General features: G+C 31.4%; 1 protein-coding gene and 1 non-coding gene across 4 annotated transcripts; one reads left to right on the top strand and one right to left on the bottom strand.

The window, feature by feature from the left end:
- The first annotated feature begins 1,303 nt into the window (after positions 1 to 1,303).
- LOC123677086 (neurexin-4) lies at positions 1,304 to 20,302 on the top strand. 3 transcript variants are annotated; one of them, XM_045613546.1, is made up of 15 exons: positions 1,304 to 1,487; positions 1,890 to 1,994; positions 6,979 to 7,175; positions 7,522 to 7,663; positions 7,737 to 7,940; positions 8,919 to 9,085; positions 9,145 to 9,321; positions 9,385 to 9,546; positions 11,368 to 11,639; positions 11,987 to 12,367; positions 13,238 to 13,590; positions 13,910 to 14,233; positions 14,945 to 15,892; positions 16,329 to 16,466; positions 19,650 to 20,302. In XM_045613546.1, the coding sequence occupies exons 1-15, from the start codon at positions 1,424 to 1,426 to the stop codon at positions 19,838 to 19,840; spliced, it is 3,825 nt and encodes a 1,274-aa protein (XP_045469502.1). In that variant the 5' UTR covers positions 1,304 to 1,423; the 3' UTR covers positions 19,841 to 20,302. The 3 variants fall into 3 exon arrangements, with proteins under 3 accessions (XP_045469502.1, XP_045469501.1, XP_045469504.1); XM_045613545.1 differs by lacking the exon at positions 6,979 to 7,175 and adding an exon at positions 2,980 to 3,176 and having other exon boundaries at positions 1,305 to 1,487; XM_045613548.1 differs by lacking the exons at positions 1,304 to 1,487; positions 1,890 to 1,994 and adding an exon at positions 3,043 to 3,176.
- On the bottom strand, positions 4,712 to 4,784 carry Trnaa-agc. Its single transcript has one exon. It is a non-coding gene; the product is annotated as a tRNA-Ala (tRNA).
- Positions 20,303 to 21,045: the final 743 nt, after the last annotated feature.

Genomic DNA, 21,045 nt, shown 5'->3' with positions numbered 1-21,045 from the left:
TTCAAATTAAGTTGATATCTAATTATTGTGAATGTTTTGCTGAAAACGATTAATTCAGATAGTGAAGATGAAATATTATAAAGGTATACATTTCCAAAAGACAAACAGCTAATGTTACCATACAGAATTAATTGCCCGAAAAAATATAAAGAAGTTTCAAAAATTTTCAAGATTGGTGTAGCAGTAAGATCATTAAGTAATCGTTTACAGGGAATATTTTTTGGTATATTTTAATACATTTTTATAGGCAATTAGTACGGTTTTTCAATAAATTTCTATGTCTGTACTCTGTACTGGATTCGAGCTAGCCGAAGCTAGTTCGATTGTGATTGGTAGCACTAAGTTTCCATCTCTCTTGTACGGGATCGAGCACATTATGTTTATTTCCCGTTCCTTCTCTCTTTATTCTAAGTCTGTAGTTTTTCTTAGTATTTATTGATATAGTCGTAGATAAAGTATAGTATTCAACTTGCGGTAATGGTCATAACTCACTTGATGAATTACAGCACTCGCCTGCGGCTCGTGCTGCAAACATCATCTGCGTGAGTTATGACCTACATTACCGCTCGTTGAATAATATACTATTATCAGAATACAAAATAAAGGTGACAAAATATAAATATGTCAAATTTAAAGATCTGTCACTTTACTGACTTTCGTTAAAAGCACCTTGCAATAGTTCACTTTTAACGTCCACGATAGAGGATCCTTTATTACAGGATCCTTTAATAAAAGATCGCTTATTTGTGCGTTGCAATAACTCTCTATTGAAACTATTTTTAGCCTGTCTTGAAATATTCATAGTTGTGTATTTCAATGTACACTTCGTTCCACGTACCCCTTTGTTGGTATTGGAGTTTAATGCTAAACCTAATAGTTATTCATCACTAATTAAGGATTTGACTTAGAATGGCTTCTTAATTTTTTTAATAATTTGAATTGATTTCGATCATTTTGATATTAGTATAAAGGATTTGATATATTCCACTATAGATCCCAATTTTTCAATCCAGTGAAGAAATTCAGCTATGATTCTTATTAGAAACTGGTGGCTCATATTGGAATAGAAACCAAATCCGTTAAAATAAAGGATCCTTTATATACATTTTGTTGACTGTATTTAAATAAAGTGAGCAGGAAGTCCTGTATTTCGAATTTAAAATATCCTTAAAATTGGACTAAACGCGCATGAGCATATGTCAAAATCATATCTACTGAGAGAACTTCAAAACAAAACTGACATTGCGTAACTCTCTATTAATTAGTAATTAATAATATTCTGTGGTTTTGACCTTCTGTGATGCGTCATCTCACTGAGAATGTTGAGTTAAATTGTCAAATCAGTGGAATTTTGTTTATTTGTAACTGCTTCTACACCAATGTTTCATCAATTTTTTATTATTTGAATTGAGAAAATTTTGTTATGGATATTAAACTTTTCTCTTATTGGTTCATTTTGTGTTATAATATATGTTTCGTTTTTGGTGGTGAGTATTTTTTTTATATTTGAAGGAAAATAGAGAATATAACTGAATGCATATCCCAGCGTAACTCATTTACCTCCACTTTTCTTCGAAAATGTAATTGGTATTGATAAAACAGATACTCCTATAATTTATAAATGTAATTGGATGCTGCACACCGTAACACATAATAAATACATAGTTTTTTATTCATAATCCAGTAACTAATGGTTAATAAGTATGTTGAATCTATCTAGAAATTCAATTTCGGTAAATCTTTTAGAATAAATGTTGAAAACTGTTCCCCCAAGGTGTTCATTTATTGAATATAATCCAAAATTTCAATTGAGTGAATCATCAGTTAAGTTCCTTTTAATACATCATTAACTATCTCTTATATTATTTCAAGTATATGTTTATTTTCAGATTATTTCTCTGAAGATGAATGTAATATTGCATTATTGGACAGAGCTGTGGTCGGAGCTACCTCTTATATGCCAGAAAGAGGTCCTGAAAATATAAACATCTATGGTAAGTAAGCTTTCATTTTAGTAGAAACCAAGAATGATTATATTGCACTCAGTAGTTATTTGTGTGACTAAGCTTCAATAGATGGATTTATTCTGCTTAACATATTAGAATTATTTTTGTGTTAGTTTTCCTTATTGCATTTGCTTCTGATAGAAGATTATGTATTTTGATCATCCTGAATGAAAATATTAAAGGAAAATTTGAGCATTCTATATGAATGATATTGAAAAAATATATTAGTTGCAGTATACAAGAGAAACTAATAATTCTAGCAGTAATGATAAAATCCATTATATATTTTCAAATCAGTTTATTATTTTTATTATCATTCAAAAATATAAATCAATATATTTTAATGGCTGTATTGGGGAGCCCAAAAACGGTCACCTAGAGATATTGACAAAACATTGGTTGGAAGGGTTCATATTTTATTCCCGAATTATAGAAAATCTATATTCTTCATTTTAAAATTCTTATAATATATTTCATATTATATACTTTCAATAATATAAGTAGACTATTTGTTTGGTTGAATAAAGCATTACAATAATTTTCCTACTTTCTTAAATTTGCAATTCAAAAGAGAGTGCTATAACAGACATAAGCCTTGGGGGGGGATAAAGAAAAAAAAATTTTTCCTTTTTTTGAAGAAGTTTTCCAAAGAATTTTGCTTACTCATAATGATATTGTGATATATAAGGTTGTTACATATAATGGATATTCCTTCTGGGGGGGGGGGATATATCCCCCCCTTGGGTACGCCACTGCTATAACTGATAGCAAGAAGGTTCATTCAGACTTTACCCCAAAATCTTCACAAAGTTTTGTCTGAATGCTAAGTTTACATTTTGAACCTGGTTCTTTTATTGATAGACCCTTTATTGGATACAAACAGAAAACATGTACATATATTAGGGTTACATAATAATAATAAAAAAAAAATTTTTCTATTCAAAATGAGGCTATTGAAACTCTGAATTAAAAGGTTCAAATGCTTGGACTGCCAAGGATAATGACTTCGATCAACAATTGTTCATTGACTTGGGGCAAATAATGAATGTAACAGGATTAATGACCAGAGGTAGACCATTTGCCAACGAGTATGTTATGGAATATAGTATTAGCTATGGAACCAATGGTTTGGATTATGCTGATTATAAAGAACCAGGTGGCAATACTATGGTGAGATGACATTAACCATTTTTATTTCAAATACACAATATTTGAAGTTAACTGACAAAAATGTTGTATCCCCTAAATTTCCAAACGAGTCTTTGTCTTAAATCATGTTCTTTATCCTTGGAAAATCGTTTTTTTTTAATGATTTTGATTAACTAATTTGTTCAAAAAAATTGAATAGGCTTACCAATAGTATTACCACAAATGACTGAGTTTTTGTGATAGGTCGATTTAAGTATTTCAGTTTCTTGTTTCTTTCAAGCAACTCAGTTATCATATAAATGAAAGACTTATGAGATAAATTCAATCAATTGATTAATTGAGGAATCATAACCATAAAATCGAAATATAATCAAAATGATTGAACCAAATTTTTTCACAGTAATGAAATCAAAATTTATCCGATGAAGGGAGAAGAATATAATATAATAATTGGACGGAATACCTTATAGTGACTATTTCACGTCACTATAAGGTATTCCGTCAAATTATTATATTCTATTCTATATTCGTGACTATTTCACGTCACTATAAGGTATTCCGTCAAATTATTATATTATATTATATTCTTCTCCCTTCATCGGATAAATTTTGATTTCATTACTGTGAAAAAATTTGGTTCAATCATTTTGATTTTGTTTTGATTTTATGGTTATGATTCCTTAAATTTTCTTCATATTAAGAAAAAATAATCAAAAATGGAAATAATATCAGCTAGCCATTTTTCATTTAATAAATAGATCATTAGTTCTTCTTATTAAAGAATTGTCACTATCATTTTCATTCTGCGTGAGTATATTATTTACAAGGTGAATTATAGAACTTCCAACTATTAGCAAAGTTCAAGATTTTTTTTTCATCCTAAGAAGTCAAAATTTATTATTTTGTTATTAAACTACAATTACTTCAGATTGAATCTTTTTCAGTAAATTTATTACTTCTTTCTTTGTATATTCCTGTGTGCATGCCTGATGTGAACCTTCTGATTAGTTTGTAGTTCTTTGATTTTGCATGTGGCTAATCACAAATTATAGTGTGAGTGCCTTTCTAGAAAAATATGTATTGCATGACATTTCTTCTCACCAACCTTGATTAAAATTTATTGAATTCACATTGTTATGGCTAAGGTGTCAACGCACTCTATACACTTTTAACCCAAAAACTGAGAGATTTCTTGAAAAACGTTCAGTCCAAGAATTGGGAAATTTGAATAACATAAATTATTATCTACAAAATGTGAAAATCAAAAATCAACTTGTCAAACTAATTTTCCTTCCAACCCTGCAGAAGTTTCACTAAATTTCATTCCTATAGTATCAACAGATTTTCACAGATTCTACTGGATATTTCTTCCTGAAGGAAATTCCATACAAGAATTCGAAACTATCATATAATTTGGAAATTAGTTTTATAAATTTTAGAAGTTAAAATCAGTAAATAAGATTTCAGAAAACTAGGAAATAATGGTTGTTAACGTTTGTAATAAATAATAAATATATCGCGGCATAGCAGACAATTTTTAATTCCATAAAAAGTATCTCCCCGAGCGGGACTCGAACCCACAACCTCCGAATCGCTAGTTCAGTGCTTTACCAACTGAGCTACCGAGGAAACCGTGAACGTTCATCGTATATCGAGGAAAGGGTTCTCCCAGAATCAAAGGTTAATAGTATCCCTTACAAATTACGGTGTTTTTTTGTAAGAGTTTGGAAAGTTTTTTAAATACTACTTTGTCAAAAAAAGTACCAGAATTTTTTTAATAAAAGGCCAAATATGTACAAAATTTTTACTTTTACGTTTTGGAATGTCTAGAATCCAAAAATCGTCTGTCCGGCGTTCACTATTTTTTACCGCAAAGTTCTAATACTTTGTTACATAGTTATTGAATTTATTTATTTACCCATCTTATCATCATAACCACGCATTTATCTAACAAAGGGTTAGCGTGAGGACCTATGACGCGAAGGAACCGGGTTCAAGTCCATTGTGAGCCAGTTGATTTTACAGGGTGTTTCAGTCCTGAGTAGAGATATAATGATGCAGTTTTCACAACACCATGCTAATTTTTGATTTAACCAAAGATACAAAAAAAAGTTCCTGTGCTAATAAGTGATTTTCGAATTTTGATGTCATATACTTCGGCTAGTGCGGAATATATTTAAATAATTGAAATTGAATGTTATAGATATCACTTACATTATGATCTACATTAGAGGGGAAGTAATTTCATTCATTTCCTCCAATTAATATAGTCATAGTATATAAAAATTGATATAAAAAAACAATAAACATTTTTTAGTTTTAAAATTCTGCTGTATATACAAGGTGAGTCTTGAAAGTGTACTTTAAATTTAACCATCATCCGTCCTATCATGAAATAAAATACTTTTTTCATTTCTATTATTCTAGATTCGGCTGTTAAAATTTGAAAAAAACGTTCTTCCTTTGTAACTTTAACATAATCATTTATAATGAAATTAATTTTAGTGTGAAGTTTTTTTTTCTCTTCAATTATAATTATTTTCTACTTCGAATAGTTTCCAAGGTCATAGAGATGAATATGAAGGAGGGCTCTTTGAAAAACTTTCTCAGAAGGCAGCAAAAATAAACTTGAAGACAATAAACTGGCCAAATAAAAACAAATAAAATAAAGTTCTTGAATATTGCCAGGATCTTTTACGCTGAATTGAACAGGAAACGCAGGTGCAAACCACCAAATGCAAATATACGAAAAGTACAAAGATCTGACGGAGATAACACTAGCCGAAATAGGTGAAGCTCTTCAGGAAATGAAAAATAACAAAATCGAAGCTATAAAGCATGGAGATGTGTGAAATACAACCAGCTATCCTTTTTGATATTTGTCTAGTACGAAAATGCTGTTGAGTTGTTCATAACGCTTTTGGAATATATTTTTAAGACAATTGATTTTGGAGAAATCTATTAGTTATTAGAAACGTCATTTTTATTTTCGATTAGTTTCTTTCGCAGTTCCTCAATGAAAATTAATGTATTCAATATTCTTTGCTATTTTACCTAAAGGCGAATGATAATTTAGAGAATGGCGCACTGGACACAACCGTTTCGTCAAGTGTACCTCCTCTAAGTTCATAATATGCAAAATGTGATCTCAAACTAATTCAACCTCAATATTTGTGGGTCCGACAACACTCATCCAAATGAATAATATTATTCATAGAACTCCACAATGATTGATTCTTTATTATCTCGGTGGTGTAAACATCTTAAGAACAGAAGTGCATCCACTCATTCTGATACCATTGAATGCTTATAACTTTTCCCAAGCTGAATCAGGAAAAATGGTAAATGAAAAAAGTGTTTTATTTGATGCCAGGAATATAGAGCTGAATTCATTGTACAACTTTATTGCTCACCCTGTACATATAAGTAATAGTAATATATAATTCAAACTCTTCATTATGAAATACAATATAAGTTGCTCTTTATTTGAATTTTTTTATGAAATAAGAATGTTATGAAGGACCTTCAACTTCTTTTTTATTTCATCTTGAAGAGTTATTTCATGCCTTCTCTTGATGATTCATTATTTCTAGCTAATTTCTTCACTTTTTAAGTATGTCGATATCTTAGTTGCTTATTGATTGATCTTAATTCTACTAAAAAATGGCAAGCGGTTTGGCTCTTTGTTTTAAGTTAATTAAAAAAACTACTGAGATTGAAAATATACTTAGAATTACGAGAAATCAATGAATATTTGAATCATCAAAACAATTTCTTCTTGTACTGCACCACTAACATTGCTTTAACATTAACCTTAAAATAGGTAGATCTGCTTGGTCGCCTACCGAAAACACCATGTATAATTTTCTCACCTGGGACCTGGGAGGTCGGTTTGAAATAACTTCCATTGAAACAAAGGGCCTTGCTGGAAGTGGTGAATTTGTAACGGAATATATGGTTCAATATTCGGACGATGGTGAAGGATGGAGGATATTTACAGATGCCCAAGGGAATGCTGAGGTGCTTTAATTTTCAAATCTCATCCAGAATAACTCATTCCATAATAAATTAAAATGTAATTGGTCATGAAAACTTTTATTTTGCACTTTTTTGTACATATTTATTCATAATTTTCAATTTCTGAACGTTGCCACTAACTTTTTATTGCTTTTACAACCCTAAATCTTTTTATTCTATTAACAATTATTTTCTGCATACTGCATACTTCCATTTTTTTCAGATAGATTTTTTTTTAATAATTCTTGATAAGAAAATCCAAAGTTAATGTTTTAGACATCCCTCCTTCATTTTGTCTGTAAAAATGTTCATTTGCAAAAACTACAGCATTTTGTGGATGATTTTATAGGTGTTCAGAGGTAACACTGATGATGATTCTATCAACCAAAACAGTTTCGAAATACCCATAATAGCCCAATGGGTAAGAATAAATCCAATTAGGTGGAGAAATAGAATTTCTATGAGAGTAGAACTGTTTGGTTGTGAATATGGTAAGAAAATTTTAGGAATTTTCATTTGGCATAAATGAATGAAAAATCATGATTACATTTAAAAAAATTTTAGATGCGGATGATATGTATTTCAATGGAACTGCTTTATTGATGCTCAATCTGCTTAGGGATCCGATTTCAGCTTCAAGAGAAAATATAAGATTCAGGTTCAAAACTTCAGCAGCGAATGGTATAATTTTGTACAGTAGAGGAACTCAGGGAGATTATATTGCCTTACAAATGAGAGATAATCAATTGCTTTTGAATATTGATTTAGGTAATAATGATAAATAATTTTAAATATATTAAACTGATATATATCCGCTTCATACAACTTACATAAAAGAACATAAGAGTGACCTTTAGTCATTCATATTGAGTATGTTCTGTATATCACTATGGTTAGTGAGTTGGTGGTTTGTATATTATATAAAATTCCTCATATATCAGTGAATATTTCCTCAAACTTCGGTGAGTTATCTGTTACCGGAGTAACCGTAATTTTATTCTGGTTAGGTTTAGTAACCACGCCCACTCGTCTTGGCAATTGTCATTTTAATTTTCAGATTATTGTTTATGAACATTTTCCATGACATCTAACACTCAAATACTTTATTATTTTAATTATGAAACAAATACCCTTCAGAGCCATTAAGAACTTAACTATTTGTTTACAAATTTAAAGAGATTGAACATTACTTGTGCTCGATCCCGAATACAAGAGAAATGAGAGTTTAGTGTCGCCAATCACAATCTATCTAGCTTCAGCTAGCTCGAATCCATAGGCGTGTAGAATCCAGATATGATTTTTGAATATTTCACCATGAATCCTTTTTTCATAACTTCACAATAGCTTAATCATTAAACTGAGAAATACATTGACCTTTTTGATGCACGAAAGAATTTTCATAAATATATCACATAGTAAACTATTTTTGAGCATCAATTTCGAAGTAAATCGAATTATGTATGCTACTGCTATAGCTTTCGTCAGATAAGGAGTGACAAATATTGGAATCAAAACAAATGCATCAGTTACAAGGTGATTTCCATTCCTCTTATTAAAGTTTCTAAGAGTTGACCAATGACAAGTATTGTATATATGAAGCAGGTTCCCTGAAATGAAATGAAAACCACTAGTACCCGCTTTGAAATTTTCGGTGATATACGGACCATACCCATAATGAAAGGTTTTCTATGAAAAATTTTTTCAATGATAGTCAAATTGAATGAATGCATTATTTCTTAATTTTAGGGTCTGGTCAAGTTACAAGTCTGAGTATTGGAAGTTTGCTAGATGATAATATTTGGCATGATGTAGTAGTTTCTAGAAATCGGAGAGACATATTGCTTTCAGTTGATCGTGTGTTTGTTCAAGATAAAATAAAAGGAGAATTCAATAGACTGAATTTGAATAGAGAGGTTAGATTGTCTAACATAATACAGTATTATAATACATACTTTTAATCTAATATTTGTAGTTTTATATTGGTGGAGTTCCAAATATTCAAGAAGGTTTAGTCGTAGTACAAAATTTCACTGGGTGCCTAGAAAATCTTTACCTCAATTCAACGAATTTATTCAAAGATGTGAAACAAGCGTTTCAATATGGTGAAGCTTTCCGATATGAGAAAGTCAATACTTTGTATTCTTGTCCAGTAAGTAAAGGAATTCAATAATGTTGATCATAATGATTAATCATGGTTAAATTCGTGTTTCAGGAACCTCCAATAGTTCCAGTTACTTTTCTGACGCAACGCTCTTTTGCAAAACTAACAGGTTACGAAGGAATGAAATCTCTGAACGTTTCTTTTGCCTTCAGAACTTACGAAAGAACTGGTTTGATGTTGTATCACAGTTTTTCTTCTACTGGTTATGTTGCTGTAAGTATAATAGTTTCTTTATATTGTTATTCAAATATAAGCTATATTCCAAACAAAATCAGAGTAGGAAGAATGTGTGGTATAGCAACCGATTTTTGTACAAAACTCCACAAAAATGGTCCTCATATTTCTGAGTATTTTTATGTATAAATTAAATTCTTGTAATATTTGGAATTGTTTCTTTGGAAACGATGTGTACAGCTCTAATCGAGTAAAGTATGAAGTTAGATCAAAATATGTACAGTCCATTCAGGAATTATTGACATCCCGGGTGGCTGTGGAAAATCGAAATTAAGTTGGTACTGGCTCATTCAGTAACATTTTGAATTGCAGATTTCGGGTTGGCACTGGAAATGTCTTTGATAGGAGGTTAGATTTCAGTTTGTTTGTGTTATTGTTTTTGACCCAAGAAATTTTGAAACAAAAAAGTTGTATCAATTTCAAATACATTAGTTTATTTGAGTATTTCTCACAGTACTGTTTGAAAAAAGAAGAAGGCAAGTCATTAATGAAAGGAAAATTCTTATTGATAAACAGAAAAATATAATAAGTTTAGTACTATTTTATGGTGAATACAGAGAATATTTGCAACAAAATGTGAAATTCATTTATCTGGAGGAATGAGGATTATATGAATCTAAGAAGGGACAATTATTTTATAATTGGGTTGCTAAATTGATACCTTCTCTGCATAACCATAGTTATATTATATCAAACTATATGAAAAAGATCTGTAAACAAAGTCTTGGCATTGCATCTATAATTTATTTATTTAATAAATTCTAATTGCTTTATAGAATTTTTACTGAGTATTTCATCGAAAATATATTCAGAAGAGTAAATTTAAGAATTCCTTCACCTCTTAACCACTCACAGATAATAACAAAATGCAATAAAATTTTAAAATTCATGAATTATATATAATTTCATGCAAAAATGCTTTTAGTGAATGAGTCAAAACTGTTATGGGCAAAATACCTTATGTAATTTAATAGTAAATAGTATAACAGCATTTCAATAAAAATAGAAGTGTATAAATAGTATCTATATTTTTCATACAAGTTTAATCAATCATTCATGTCATGAACAGTTTCAATAAATAGTGACTTTGGAAAGTAATTGACACATCGGCTGATAAATTGGTTCCAATTTTGAAAGTTACAGTACAACTGTGATGTCAAAATTCTTCATATACTAAATGGATTCTTTGAATTTTATTTCTGTCTTATGATATGGCTCTCCCATTCACTAAGCTACACTATTTAAATTTATCAACCAGTTTTTTCCACCAGTTTAGACACCACAGTTAAAATGGTCCATAAGAGTTATATGATAAGAATTTTGCAAGCAGGTTGGTATCCAGTGTCCATCAAGAATGCAACAATTTTTGAAGAGCATTTGGTGAAAAGGAACATGCATATTTTGATGATCTTCAATAGGATCTTTCATGGTTGACTTTTAAATGAATAGATATCTCTTCATCGGATTTCCTTGAAATGAGATAGCATTTCACTATATTTTTACGTTATATAATCTGAATTCCAATTTATGAAATCATGACTGTATGCGTCCCTTCGTAATAATCGTAATTTTGAAAATTCAGGATCTTTCGGATACAAAAATGATGAAAATAATTCAAACTGGTTATTTCTATGATGAACCACAGCAATTTTTAGTGATATTTTTGTAACCAGAAATAATGCCGCGACTAGACGTTCACGGCCTGCTTCGATGTCAATAATTCCTGAATGGACTGTAGATATTATTTCCAATTTATAATTTATCTATCGATAGAAAGCACTATTTTAATTTTTTTTTTAGATATTCCTTGAAGATGGCAAACTGAAAGTTGAATTAATAACACGAGAAAGTCCTAGAGTTATTTTTGATAATTATGAAGAAACATATAATGATGGCAAATGGCATACCCTTGTTTTAACAATAACCACAAATTCTTTGGTGTTGAATTTGGATAATCGACCCATGAGAACAACTCGTTTGTTGTCAATCCAAACAGGATCCCTGTATTTCATTGGTGGAGGAATTACAGCAACGATTGGAGCATCAGGTAGACATATGGCTGGATTTGTTGGGTGCGTACATTTGAAATATTTATCTCGAAAATTGCACGCTTGTTCTCTTTGTAAATTCATTTAATCATATTGAAATTAAGAAATCAATTTCAAAATAGTTCATGCTATCAAGCTATCTGTCATATCTTATATAAAGTTCATTGATTATGTGATAATTATAATGAAATTTTATTTGTTTGGAGATATCTAACCTAAAACAAATAAGCACTAATAGAATATATTATGGATATTTAGAAAGGAACAAATTTGAACAAGCGCGCAAAGGCTCACTTCACAGGTCTTATTTTTCAAAATTTTGGTTTTTCATTTATGATCCACAATACATGATCTATTTCTCTTATTTTCAGATGTATGAGAACCATAGGAATTGATGGTAGCTATAAACTACCAACAGACTGGAAGAATGACGAGTTTTGCTGCGAGGGTGAAATAGCCTTTGACGCCTGTCGCATGATCGATCGTTGTAGTCCCAATCCATGTCAGCATGGTGGAATTTGTAAACAGAGTGAATTTGAGTTCTTCTGTGACTGTCAAGGTACAGGATACGGTGGTGCTGTTTGCCATACTTCGATCAACGCCTTATCTTGCGAGGCCCACAAGAAAATGCAAGCGGTTAATCAGAGAGCTGATATTAAAATCGACGTTGATGGAAGTGGACCTTTGGCACCATTCCCTGTTACTTGCGAATTCTATCCAAATGGTCGCGTTGCTACAGTTCTACGTCATAAGTGAGTAGTATCAAAACATATATTGCTTCTGAATCTCCTGAAGCTACAGATAGTATTATGATGACTTTCAGGACGAACAAAATGTTTGGTTTCCAATTTCCCCTTTCAAAATGCATTCTGAAGAACTTTGATTCTTACTTGTCTGTGTGTTCGCAAACCCTTGTAATGGTCCCATACCAATTTCAGCTATTCCACTTGAGCATGTGCAAGGGTGAAAACCTGGTATTTCAATATTTCGAATTCCGCCTTCCCAATTTTGATGAAATTTGTTATGTACAGATCGAATTGAAAGTTATTAATTGATTCACCTCCCTCTATGCTGATGTAATTTGTAATTACATTTTTCAGTTACCATGCTCACCTGACGAAGTCATGTTATCATGACGAAACAATTGTTGTGAAAATAAATATATAAAGCGGAAATAAGTTATTTTACTTTTTAATCATCAATTACATTTTCGTCATTTTATACAAGTGTGTTTTGCGTTTTTATAATTTTATTGAAAAATGTACATATGTATAAGATGTGAAAAATTTCTTGCTCCCGTATGCCATTGATGGCTTTAACCAATTTTAACCAGAAGATGAGACACCAAGTAAAAAATATTATCTGTGCGATTTACTGTCTTTGAAGATCGGTCCAAATGCACAAAGCAAACTGCAAGTATGATAATTAAATAATAATAGGGTGTACCAATATCAAACAACCATAAACTATGATTTCCTTTAACAGAACCAACTCCAGACCGATCAAATCGAGCGCTATCCACAAACATTTCAACTCGCCTAATTAAAGAGTTCAGTGGACAGATTAGCATTTGTATCCTATATTTTGTGAGTTATAATATTAATTTTATAACATTTTCATAGTAATCATGAAACGACGCCTGTGGATGGTTTTCAAGAACCTGGAAGTTTTGTTCAAGATATACACTATGAGGCTAATGACGATCAAATAAATGCTTTAGTTAACCGTTCCACAAGTTGTCGTCAACACATTCAATATGCTTGCAAAGGTGCCAGGCTCTTCAATTCGCCTTCAGATGAGATGAACTTCAACCCATATTCATGGTGGGTCTCTAGACATAACCAAAATATGGACTACTGGGGAGGATCCTTGCCAAATTCCAGAAAATGCGAATGTGGAATTTTAGGCAGTTGTGTTGATAAAACTAAATGGTGCAACTGTGATGCAGGTCTTGATACTTGGCAGGTAGATGCAGGTAAAGTGGTGTTTCAAAGTATTAATAAATTTTTACTGTCTGATATATGTAAAAATAAATGCAACAAAACAATCATTCCAATTTATTATTAAATTATATAGAATCTGCAAACTGTAAAATATGTTATAAGCAAAATCGTTTATTAATGCAAATGAAATCCTCCAAGATATCTTCAAACATTTTTTGCTACTTCCCCAAAAAAAAATTTCGGGTCGAAGTTTTATGTATCATTTTCTTGAAAAGTTATTCTAATTATTCACCGAATTTCAAAGTAAAAATGAATGATTGCATCTTTCTAATTCTTATAATGTTTTTTTAGGCGACATTGTTGATAAAGAGAATCTTCCAGTCAAACAACTAAGGTTTGGAGACACAGGAAACGCCTTGGATGAAAAAGAAGGTCGATATACACTAGGTCCCCTGATTTGTGAAGGCGATGATCTTTTCAACAATGTTGTAACATTTAGGGTAGATGAAGCAACAATAAATCTTCCTACCTTCGACATGGGACACGGTGGAGATATATATTTCGAATTTAGAACCTCTTCAGAGAATGCTGTTCTCTTTCATTCAAGGGGACCGCATGATTATATTAAACTAAGTATTGTCAGTGGAAATCGTCTCCAGTTCCAATACCAAGCAGGTATAATACTATTGTTGATTTATCATTTTTTTCACCATATTTGCTAAATAGTAATTTACGTAACAAGTCTGGAAAATAGGGTTTTTTTTTTTGGACGAATAGACAAAATTCCAGGACGAGCGTAAGCGAGTCCTGGAAGTCTGTGAGTCCAAAAAAACCATTTTTGGGCGTGTTGCGTACAATATTTTTTCGGCAACCATGTAAAATAACACTATCGCTGCTGCTTTCCATATTTTATTGCGATTGTGATCAAAAAACATGCAAATTTTTGACAACTAATTTCTTATGAACTGTCAGCCGTTATCTCGGTTGCTATGGATTCTATGATTCTTTTCCGGCCTAGTCCAGGAAGTACGTACTTTCCGGACTAGGCCGGGAAATGCTACTTTCTAAGAGAAAAAGGGTCCGGGAAGTGAGCACTTCCCGGACGGTTGCCGAAAAAATATATTTATGAATTATTTTTGAGAAAATCTGTTCTTTCCTCAAGTTTAAAAATCTGTAACTAGAAGGGTTTCAAGCAAAGAAGTGTAAGATTGATTTTCCTTAGTTTTTGCTGAAAATTCAACCAAGATGTCCTCATAATTAATTTAAAAATAACTAAGCAATAAATATGAACAAAAGTTCATTTGTGGGAGAAAAAAATCAATGCATCATTATTTGATGGAAGAGACTTGTTGAATTTTTGCTGAAATATTTGAATAATAATTGCAGGTTCTGGTCCAGTTGCTGTTGTTAGAGAAACATCTTACAAACTCTCCAACAATGAATGGCATTCAGTATTAGTAGAAAGGAACAGAAAGGAGTCTATGTTGGTTGTAGATGGAGCACTTAAAGCTGAGGTTAGAGAGCCTCCTGGTCCATTCAGAGCTTTACACCTCACAACCGAACTAGTCATTGGAGCTAATGTGGAATATAGAGATGGTTTTACTGGTTGTATAAGGGCTTTACTCATAAACGGAGAACTTATTGATTTGAAAAGTTATGCACGCAGAGGATCTTTTGGAATTTCAGAAGGTTGCGTCGGAAGATGCGAAAGTAGCCCCTGTTTGAATAACGGAACCTGTTTCGAGCATTACGATAGCTACACTTGCGATTGCAGATGGACAGCTTTCAAGGGACCTATTTGTGCTGACGAAATTGGGGTCAATATGAAACCTAGCTCGATGATCAAATATGATTTTATGGGCTCTTGGAGGTCAACAATTGCAGAACACATTCGAGTTGGGTTCACCACAACCAATCCTAGAGGATTCTTGTTAGGATTTTATTCGAATATCTCGAAGGAGTACATGACAATTATGGTTTCTAATTCTGGTCACTTGAGAGTTGTATTCGACTTCGGTTTCGAGAGACAGGAGATCATCTACCCAGATAAACATTTTGGTCTTGGACAGTATCACGATTTAAGGTTGTCTCGTAAAAACTCAGGTTCTACACTGGTTATGCAAGTGGATAATTACAAGCCTAGGGAATTCAATTTCAGCATAAAAGCTTCAGCTGATGCCCAATTCAATAATATACAGTACATGTACATCGGTAGAAATGAGTCGATTAGTGAAGGTTTTGTGGGTTGTATATCTAGGGTAGAATTTGATGATATATATCCACTGAAACTGCTGTTCCAACAAGAAGGTCCTGGAAATGTAAAGTCTTTAGGAGGTAGGTTCAAATTCATTAAAATCACGAATCAGAAAAAAACTGTTACTATTACTGAAAAAAAGGCATTGAAATATCAAAGAAACCAAAAACTTCACAAACTTATTGGGTTACCTGAAGAAACAAATTGTTTACTCATAATTTTCTGTTATTTTCATTATCTAAGATTATGTATCTTCTAATGAATACGAAAACAGAAAATTTTAGAGGCCTTTATTTAGTGCAACATTACCTTAATATTTTTTCATATTAATCAACTAATACAAAATTTTTGAACTATTTTTTTAAGTTACTTTTGATAATTCAATTTTTATGCAGATTTTAATTATTCTTTGAAGTTTTAGACATTTCAGATTTTGCTTCATTTCCTAAAAGTATTCTAAGATTTAAATACCTTTCAGTAGTGATGTTTGAAACTAGGGATTTTCTTTTTTTTCAGGTGCCTTAACAGAAGATTACTGTGGTGTTGAACCAATAACCCATCCTCCTGACGTAATTCCAACAAGGCCACCACCTCAACTGGATGAAGATAAGCTAAGAAAAGCATACAATCAAACAGATTCCGCAATTCTAGGAGGTAATAATTGAAATAATGACAGAAAAAAATCTGAATTATCTAACTGTTTTACTTATTTTCCTTATTCAAATGTTAATGTAGTAGCTTAGAATAAATGGTGTACAACTCGTTGGACATATTTTCGTCCAAAATGCGTGGCTAGAACTGTCAAAACGGGGGTTATCATAAATTCTTCTGATTTCGCTGCTTTATGTTGGAATCAGGGAATTTATTGAATTCATTGATAGAAATATTAGAATTATTCCAATGTCTCTGAAATTTACAATGACCTTGACATTGACAATGATATTCAAATAATTTTTGAGTGATTGTCTTCAAACACAGATTTAATTTTTGTTACAATGTCTGTACTTTTTGAATTTTGAGCGGGGTATGATCTTTAAAACTTGAAATGTCCAAGGTAGCTTTGAATCTCGAATGCCACTGTGAGTTTGTAAATAGGCAAAGTCCGATTAGGTGTTCTGTGAATATGGCCGTTTCAAATGTTGTTTTTCTGATCATTTCGAAACCTATTGATTTTAAGGGATTTCCAATACTTCAAATAATATCCATTTCTATGGCTCTCACATCAAATTCCGCTATTGTTTCTATAGAAATAGGTCCACCTTCAAAAGAAGAAGCAAGCACCAGGAATCCAAAGTTCGAGTCTCCAAAATGACCCTAAACAAAATCTAGTCACCAGAATCGGAGATAATAATTTAAGAATATTGAAAAAAAATTAGCCAATACTTCCGTGACCACAAAACCGACGTATTGAGATGTTTGAAAGTTTAGTCTATTCACTCACAGGTATGAGAATGATTCCACAACTAGCTTTTGGTACCAAAAATTTGTTACTGTTTGAAGCGTTTACAAATCTGGGTATAGTATTTGCTAGCTTAGTGGTTGTTGTCGATGTGTCATTCAGTTTGGGTGTGAAAATTTTACGTTTTCATTTCATTCTTTCAAAATTAATTTTATTTTACTTTCGAAATGCCATGCAAATTCTACAGTTTTTATGAATCAAAGACAACATTAACAGCGTAAGAACATCTTGACTACCAATTGTCTTGTTGATTTCGTGGAAGAGTTTGGAAAAAATCCATTCTTTCAACGAAACTGAGATATGTTCTACAACGTATTTTCACTGCCAAGATGATTATAAAAAGTAACAATAAGATTTAAGCGCATAGCCCTCAAGGAGAAGTGTTATACGTAGGCACATGTTTTGGGGACGAGCAACAATTAAGCTAATCGTTCGTTTATTACATCCAGATTCAGTAGAATACACATCTGGACCGTTTGGCAAAGGAAGTCTTATCAATCAGGTGACAATTTTTTTGGTCGGACGTTTTCGACGGATCAAAGCGATTTTCCACATAGTTTACCTTTGTCTATAGATTTATTTGTCTATGATGTATGTGATGTAAAAAATCAGCAGAACATTTCGTAGTAGTTAGTATTGCAAAATGTCAATACAATACAATTTCGATGCTTATTATACTTCTGTTATTTGTGTGGTTGGATTTAACATGAATTGCACAGAACAGCATACGTTCGCTCTCGCTAAAATTGTCGAACGCACTAACAATAAAATGTTGATAACGTCGTCAAAACCATAGAAAATTCAAGCAAAATATCGAAAAAAAAAATAATATAACAGTGATAACAGATCCGACCGAGTGAAAATTTTGCGGGTAGATGTAAAATAGCAATTTCAAGCTCCATACAAAATTTCATATTGATCGCGTCACCAGAATCATAAATATAACAGATCCAACTAGATTTTAGACAACTTTATTAGATAAAGTTAGTAGGATGCGGGCATTTGAACAATTTCTCTTACAACATCGTTTTGAAGGGTCAAAGTTCGAAATGATTAGGTCTAGATTATCTGAATAATGAACTTTGTGTTTTCATTTTGTAATGATTTCACGTCCTTACGTCCTTATTAAAACTCGACCATTTTGATCACTGTTGTGTTCTAGAATACGATGCAACGGCGATTTTAAAATTTTCAATATCAATTTGTCTTTTATCTAAAATATTGTCAGTTAATTATTCCCTTTTCAACCTCGGAAGGTGTTCGAAATTATTCAAACTAGATCTTTTTTGTTGTCTGATCTTGGTGATTTTATGATTCTCCAACTTTCTGTGGTGCGCTTCCCCCCCTTAGAGCTGTTGATTTTTTAGCACTTCCATTCCCTCTATTCGTTTTTTTTTTGTGCTGATCATTTTCCTGAATTTTGGTTGTTGTCTTCTATGACTTATCCAGTTGGTATCTGTTTTTAAGGTCAATTAGTGTTGGTATTTTTCCTTTTTCCTCGTTATTTCGGATTCTATCTCTTTGACCCACCAGTGAGCCAAGTAATCCCACCAAAAAAAGTCAAGTGGAGTTAAATCAAGTGACCTTGCCGGTCAGGGTATGAGACCATTCAGGAAAAACTCTAAAGCTATTTCTTCCAAATCGTCATTTTAAAGTTCCGTACAGTTGGTATAATAACATCTACAAATAGTTTTTCCCATGTAATTTGCCATAAATCGGAAATTAACTGGCCTAACGCTAGTAACTCCGATCAATTACAGAAGATCTTAAAATATTAGTTCCCAAAAGCCAGTCCATAAGTTTAATTTTTCATGATATTGCTAATTTAGATTATTATAACTCGATATTGTCAATTTATTTCTGTATTTTTTTTTTTGCGCTGTAGCTTGGTTTTCCTTATTGCGAGTGTAACTATTTTCTGTAATTGGGTTTTTACCTGTTGAAAATAAAGGACTTATTATTATTATTATAAAAGAACATAAGTCGTCATATTTATACAGAAAATTTCAATTAAAGTAACTTATTGTTTGTTGGTTCCTCAATATTATTTTGATTAAATTTATTTTCCAGTGAAATTAATGTTTTTATTTTCAAATTTGTTCACATGTTTTTGATGTATTGTATTTTCATTTGTCAAATATGGAAAAATGATTCTAGCAACACAATTCTCACAGAATGAAATAATTCTATAATTCTTGACACTCCTTGGACGAAAATTTTAAGGAGCACCATGTATTGAATCTATGCATTTTGGTTAGTAAATAACTTTGATCGTATCAGGGTGATTTAAAAAAAAAACAATATTGTTTTGATAGGCAATATCATGTTGTAATGCATTATTTGTGGAAATTTTTATATTAAGAAACCTTTATTTCCAGGAGTTTTGGCGGTTCTGTTCTTGGCACTGGTAATTTTATTGATTGTAATTGGAAGATTCATACATAGGCATAAGGGAGAATATTTGACTCAAGAAGACGCAGGCGCAGAAAGCGCATTAGACCCTGACACAGCTGTAGTTTGTGGAACTACTGGTCACCACGTTCAAAAAAGGAAAGAATGGTTCATTTAGTACTGCCGCCATCTTCAGAGCTGTTAGTTGAAGTACCTCTCATCGAATTGGTAGTTAGATATTTTAGCATTATCATGCTTGAATACTTAAGTTCTATTTGATTTCTTGAAAAGTGTTTTCAAGTAGATTTCAAATTATACTCAAATTAAAACCGTCCATTTTTGTTTATTTTATTTTTATACATGTATTTATTTCCAAATTATTTTTATTATGAAACAAAACCGTACTAATAAAATAATTTTTAATATTAATATTTTATTCTATTCCATGTGATTTTTGATTATCAGTATTCAAGTATTTCTTGTATAGTTCTTGCTCACCTATGTTTTGGAGCACTTAATATTGAACCAGACTGAACTATGTTTATACTTCGAGGCACATTCGTGCGATAGAGCTGAATTTTGAAAATAAGTACCAAATCACATTATACATATTTTCCAAGAAATATATATGATAACAAAACTTTGTTTTCATTGCCCTCACTATTATTTTTTTTAAGGAATTGATCTTAAACAGTTTTCTGTTTTAATTATTATGTTATATGCGCAATGAAATAATATTCAAAAGTGTTCACTAATGTACAATTATTTTTAGAAGACTATAAATCCTTTATTACACAAGGTGTTTTTTGACGTTTGAAATTCATCATGTCCGATTTCAATTATTCAAGGAAATAAATGGCTTCAAAAGTTTCATTCATCTCTATTGATATAATTTATTAATAACAAAAAAGTATGCTTAGAACAAGAGTAAATACACTTGTCAGTAGATATTCTTGCATGTGTTTCCATTGCAACAATAAGTAAATATGATCCATGCTGTGAGCTCACATTTTAATATGTAACTCAACAACTTGTTAACTTTTTGCCACAATTTTAGTGAGACAGAAGACAACAATTAGAAAACCTACAGATAAGTGTATTTACGCTTGTTTCTATGCTTCCTTTTTTGTTATTAATAAATCATATGAATAGGCATGAATGGAACTTTTGAAGTAATTTATTTATTTAAATAATTGGAATTGGACTTGTTTCTATAATACTTTTTTTGTTAAAATTACATGACCTTTCATATGGCAATGTTTGGCGGTGAGCTAATAAATCATGCCAAAAATGTAATGTGCAACAGGAAAGACGTTTCACTACATCATAGTGAAACATCTTTATGTAATAGTGCCAGACATCAACGAGATATTCAGCCCAGAA

The sequence above is a fragment of the Harmonia axyridis genome, chromosome 3, assembly GCF_914767665.1.
Source record: "Harmonia axyridis chromosome 3, icHarAxyr1.1, whole genome shotgun sequence".
NCBI classification, from domain to species: Eukaryota; Metazoa; Arthropoda; class Insecta; order Coleoptera; family Coccinellidae; genus Harmonia; species Harmonia axyridis.
This window is presented reverse-complemented; position numbering and strand designations above follow the sequence as displayed.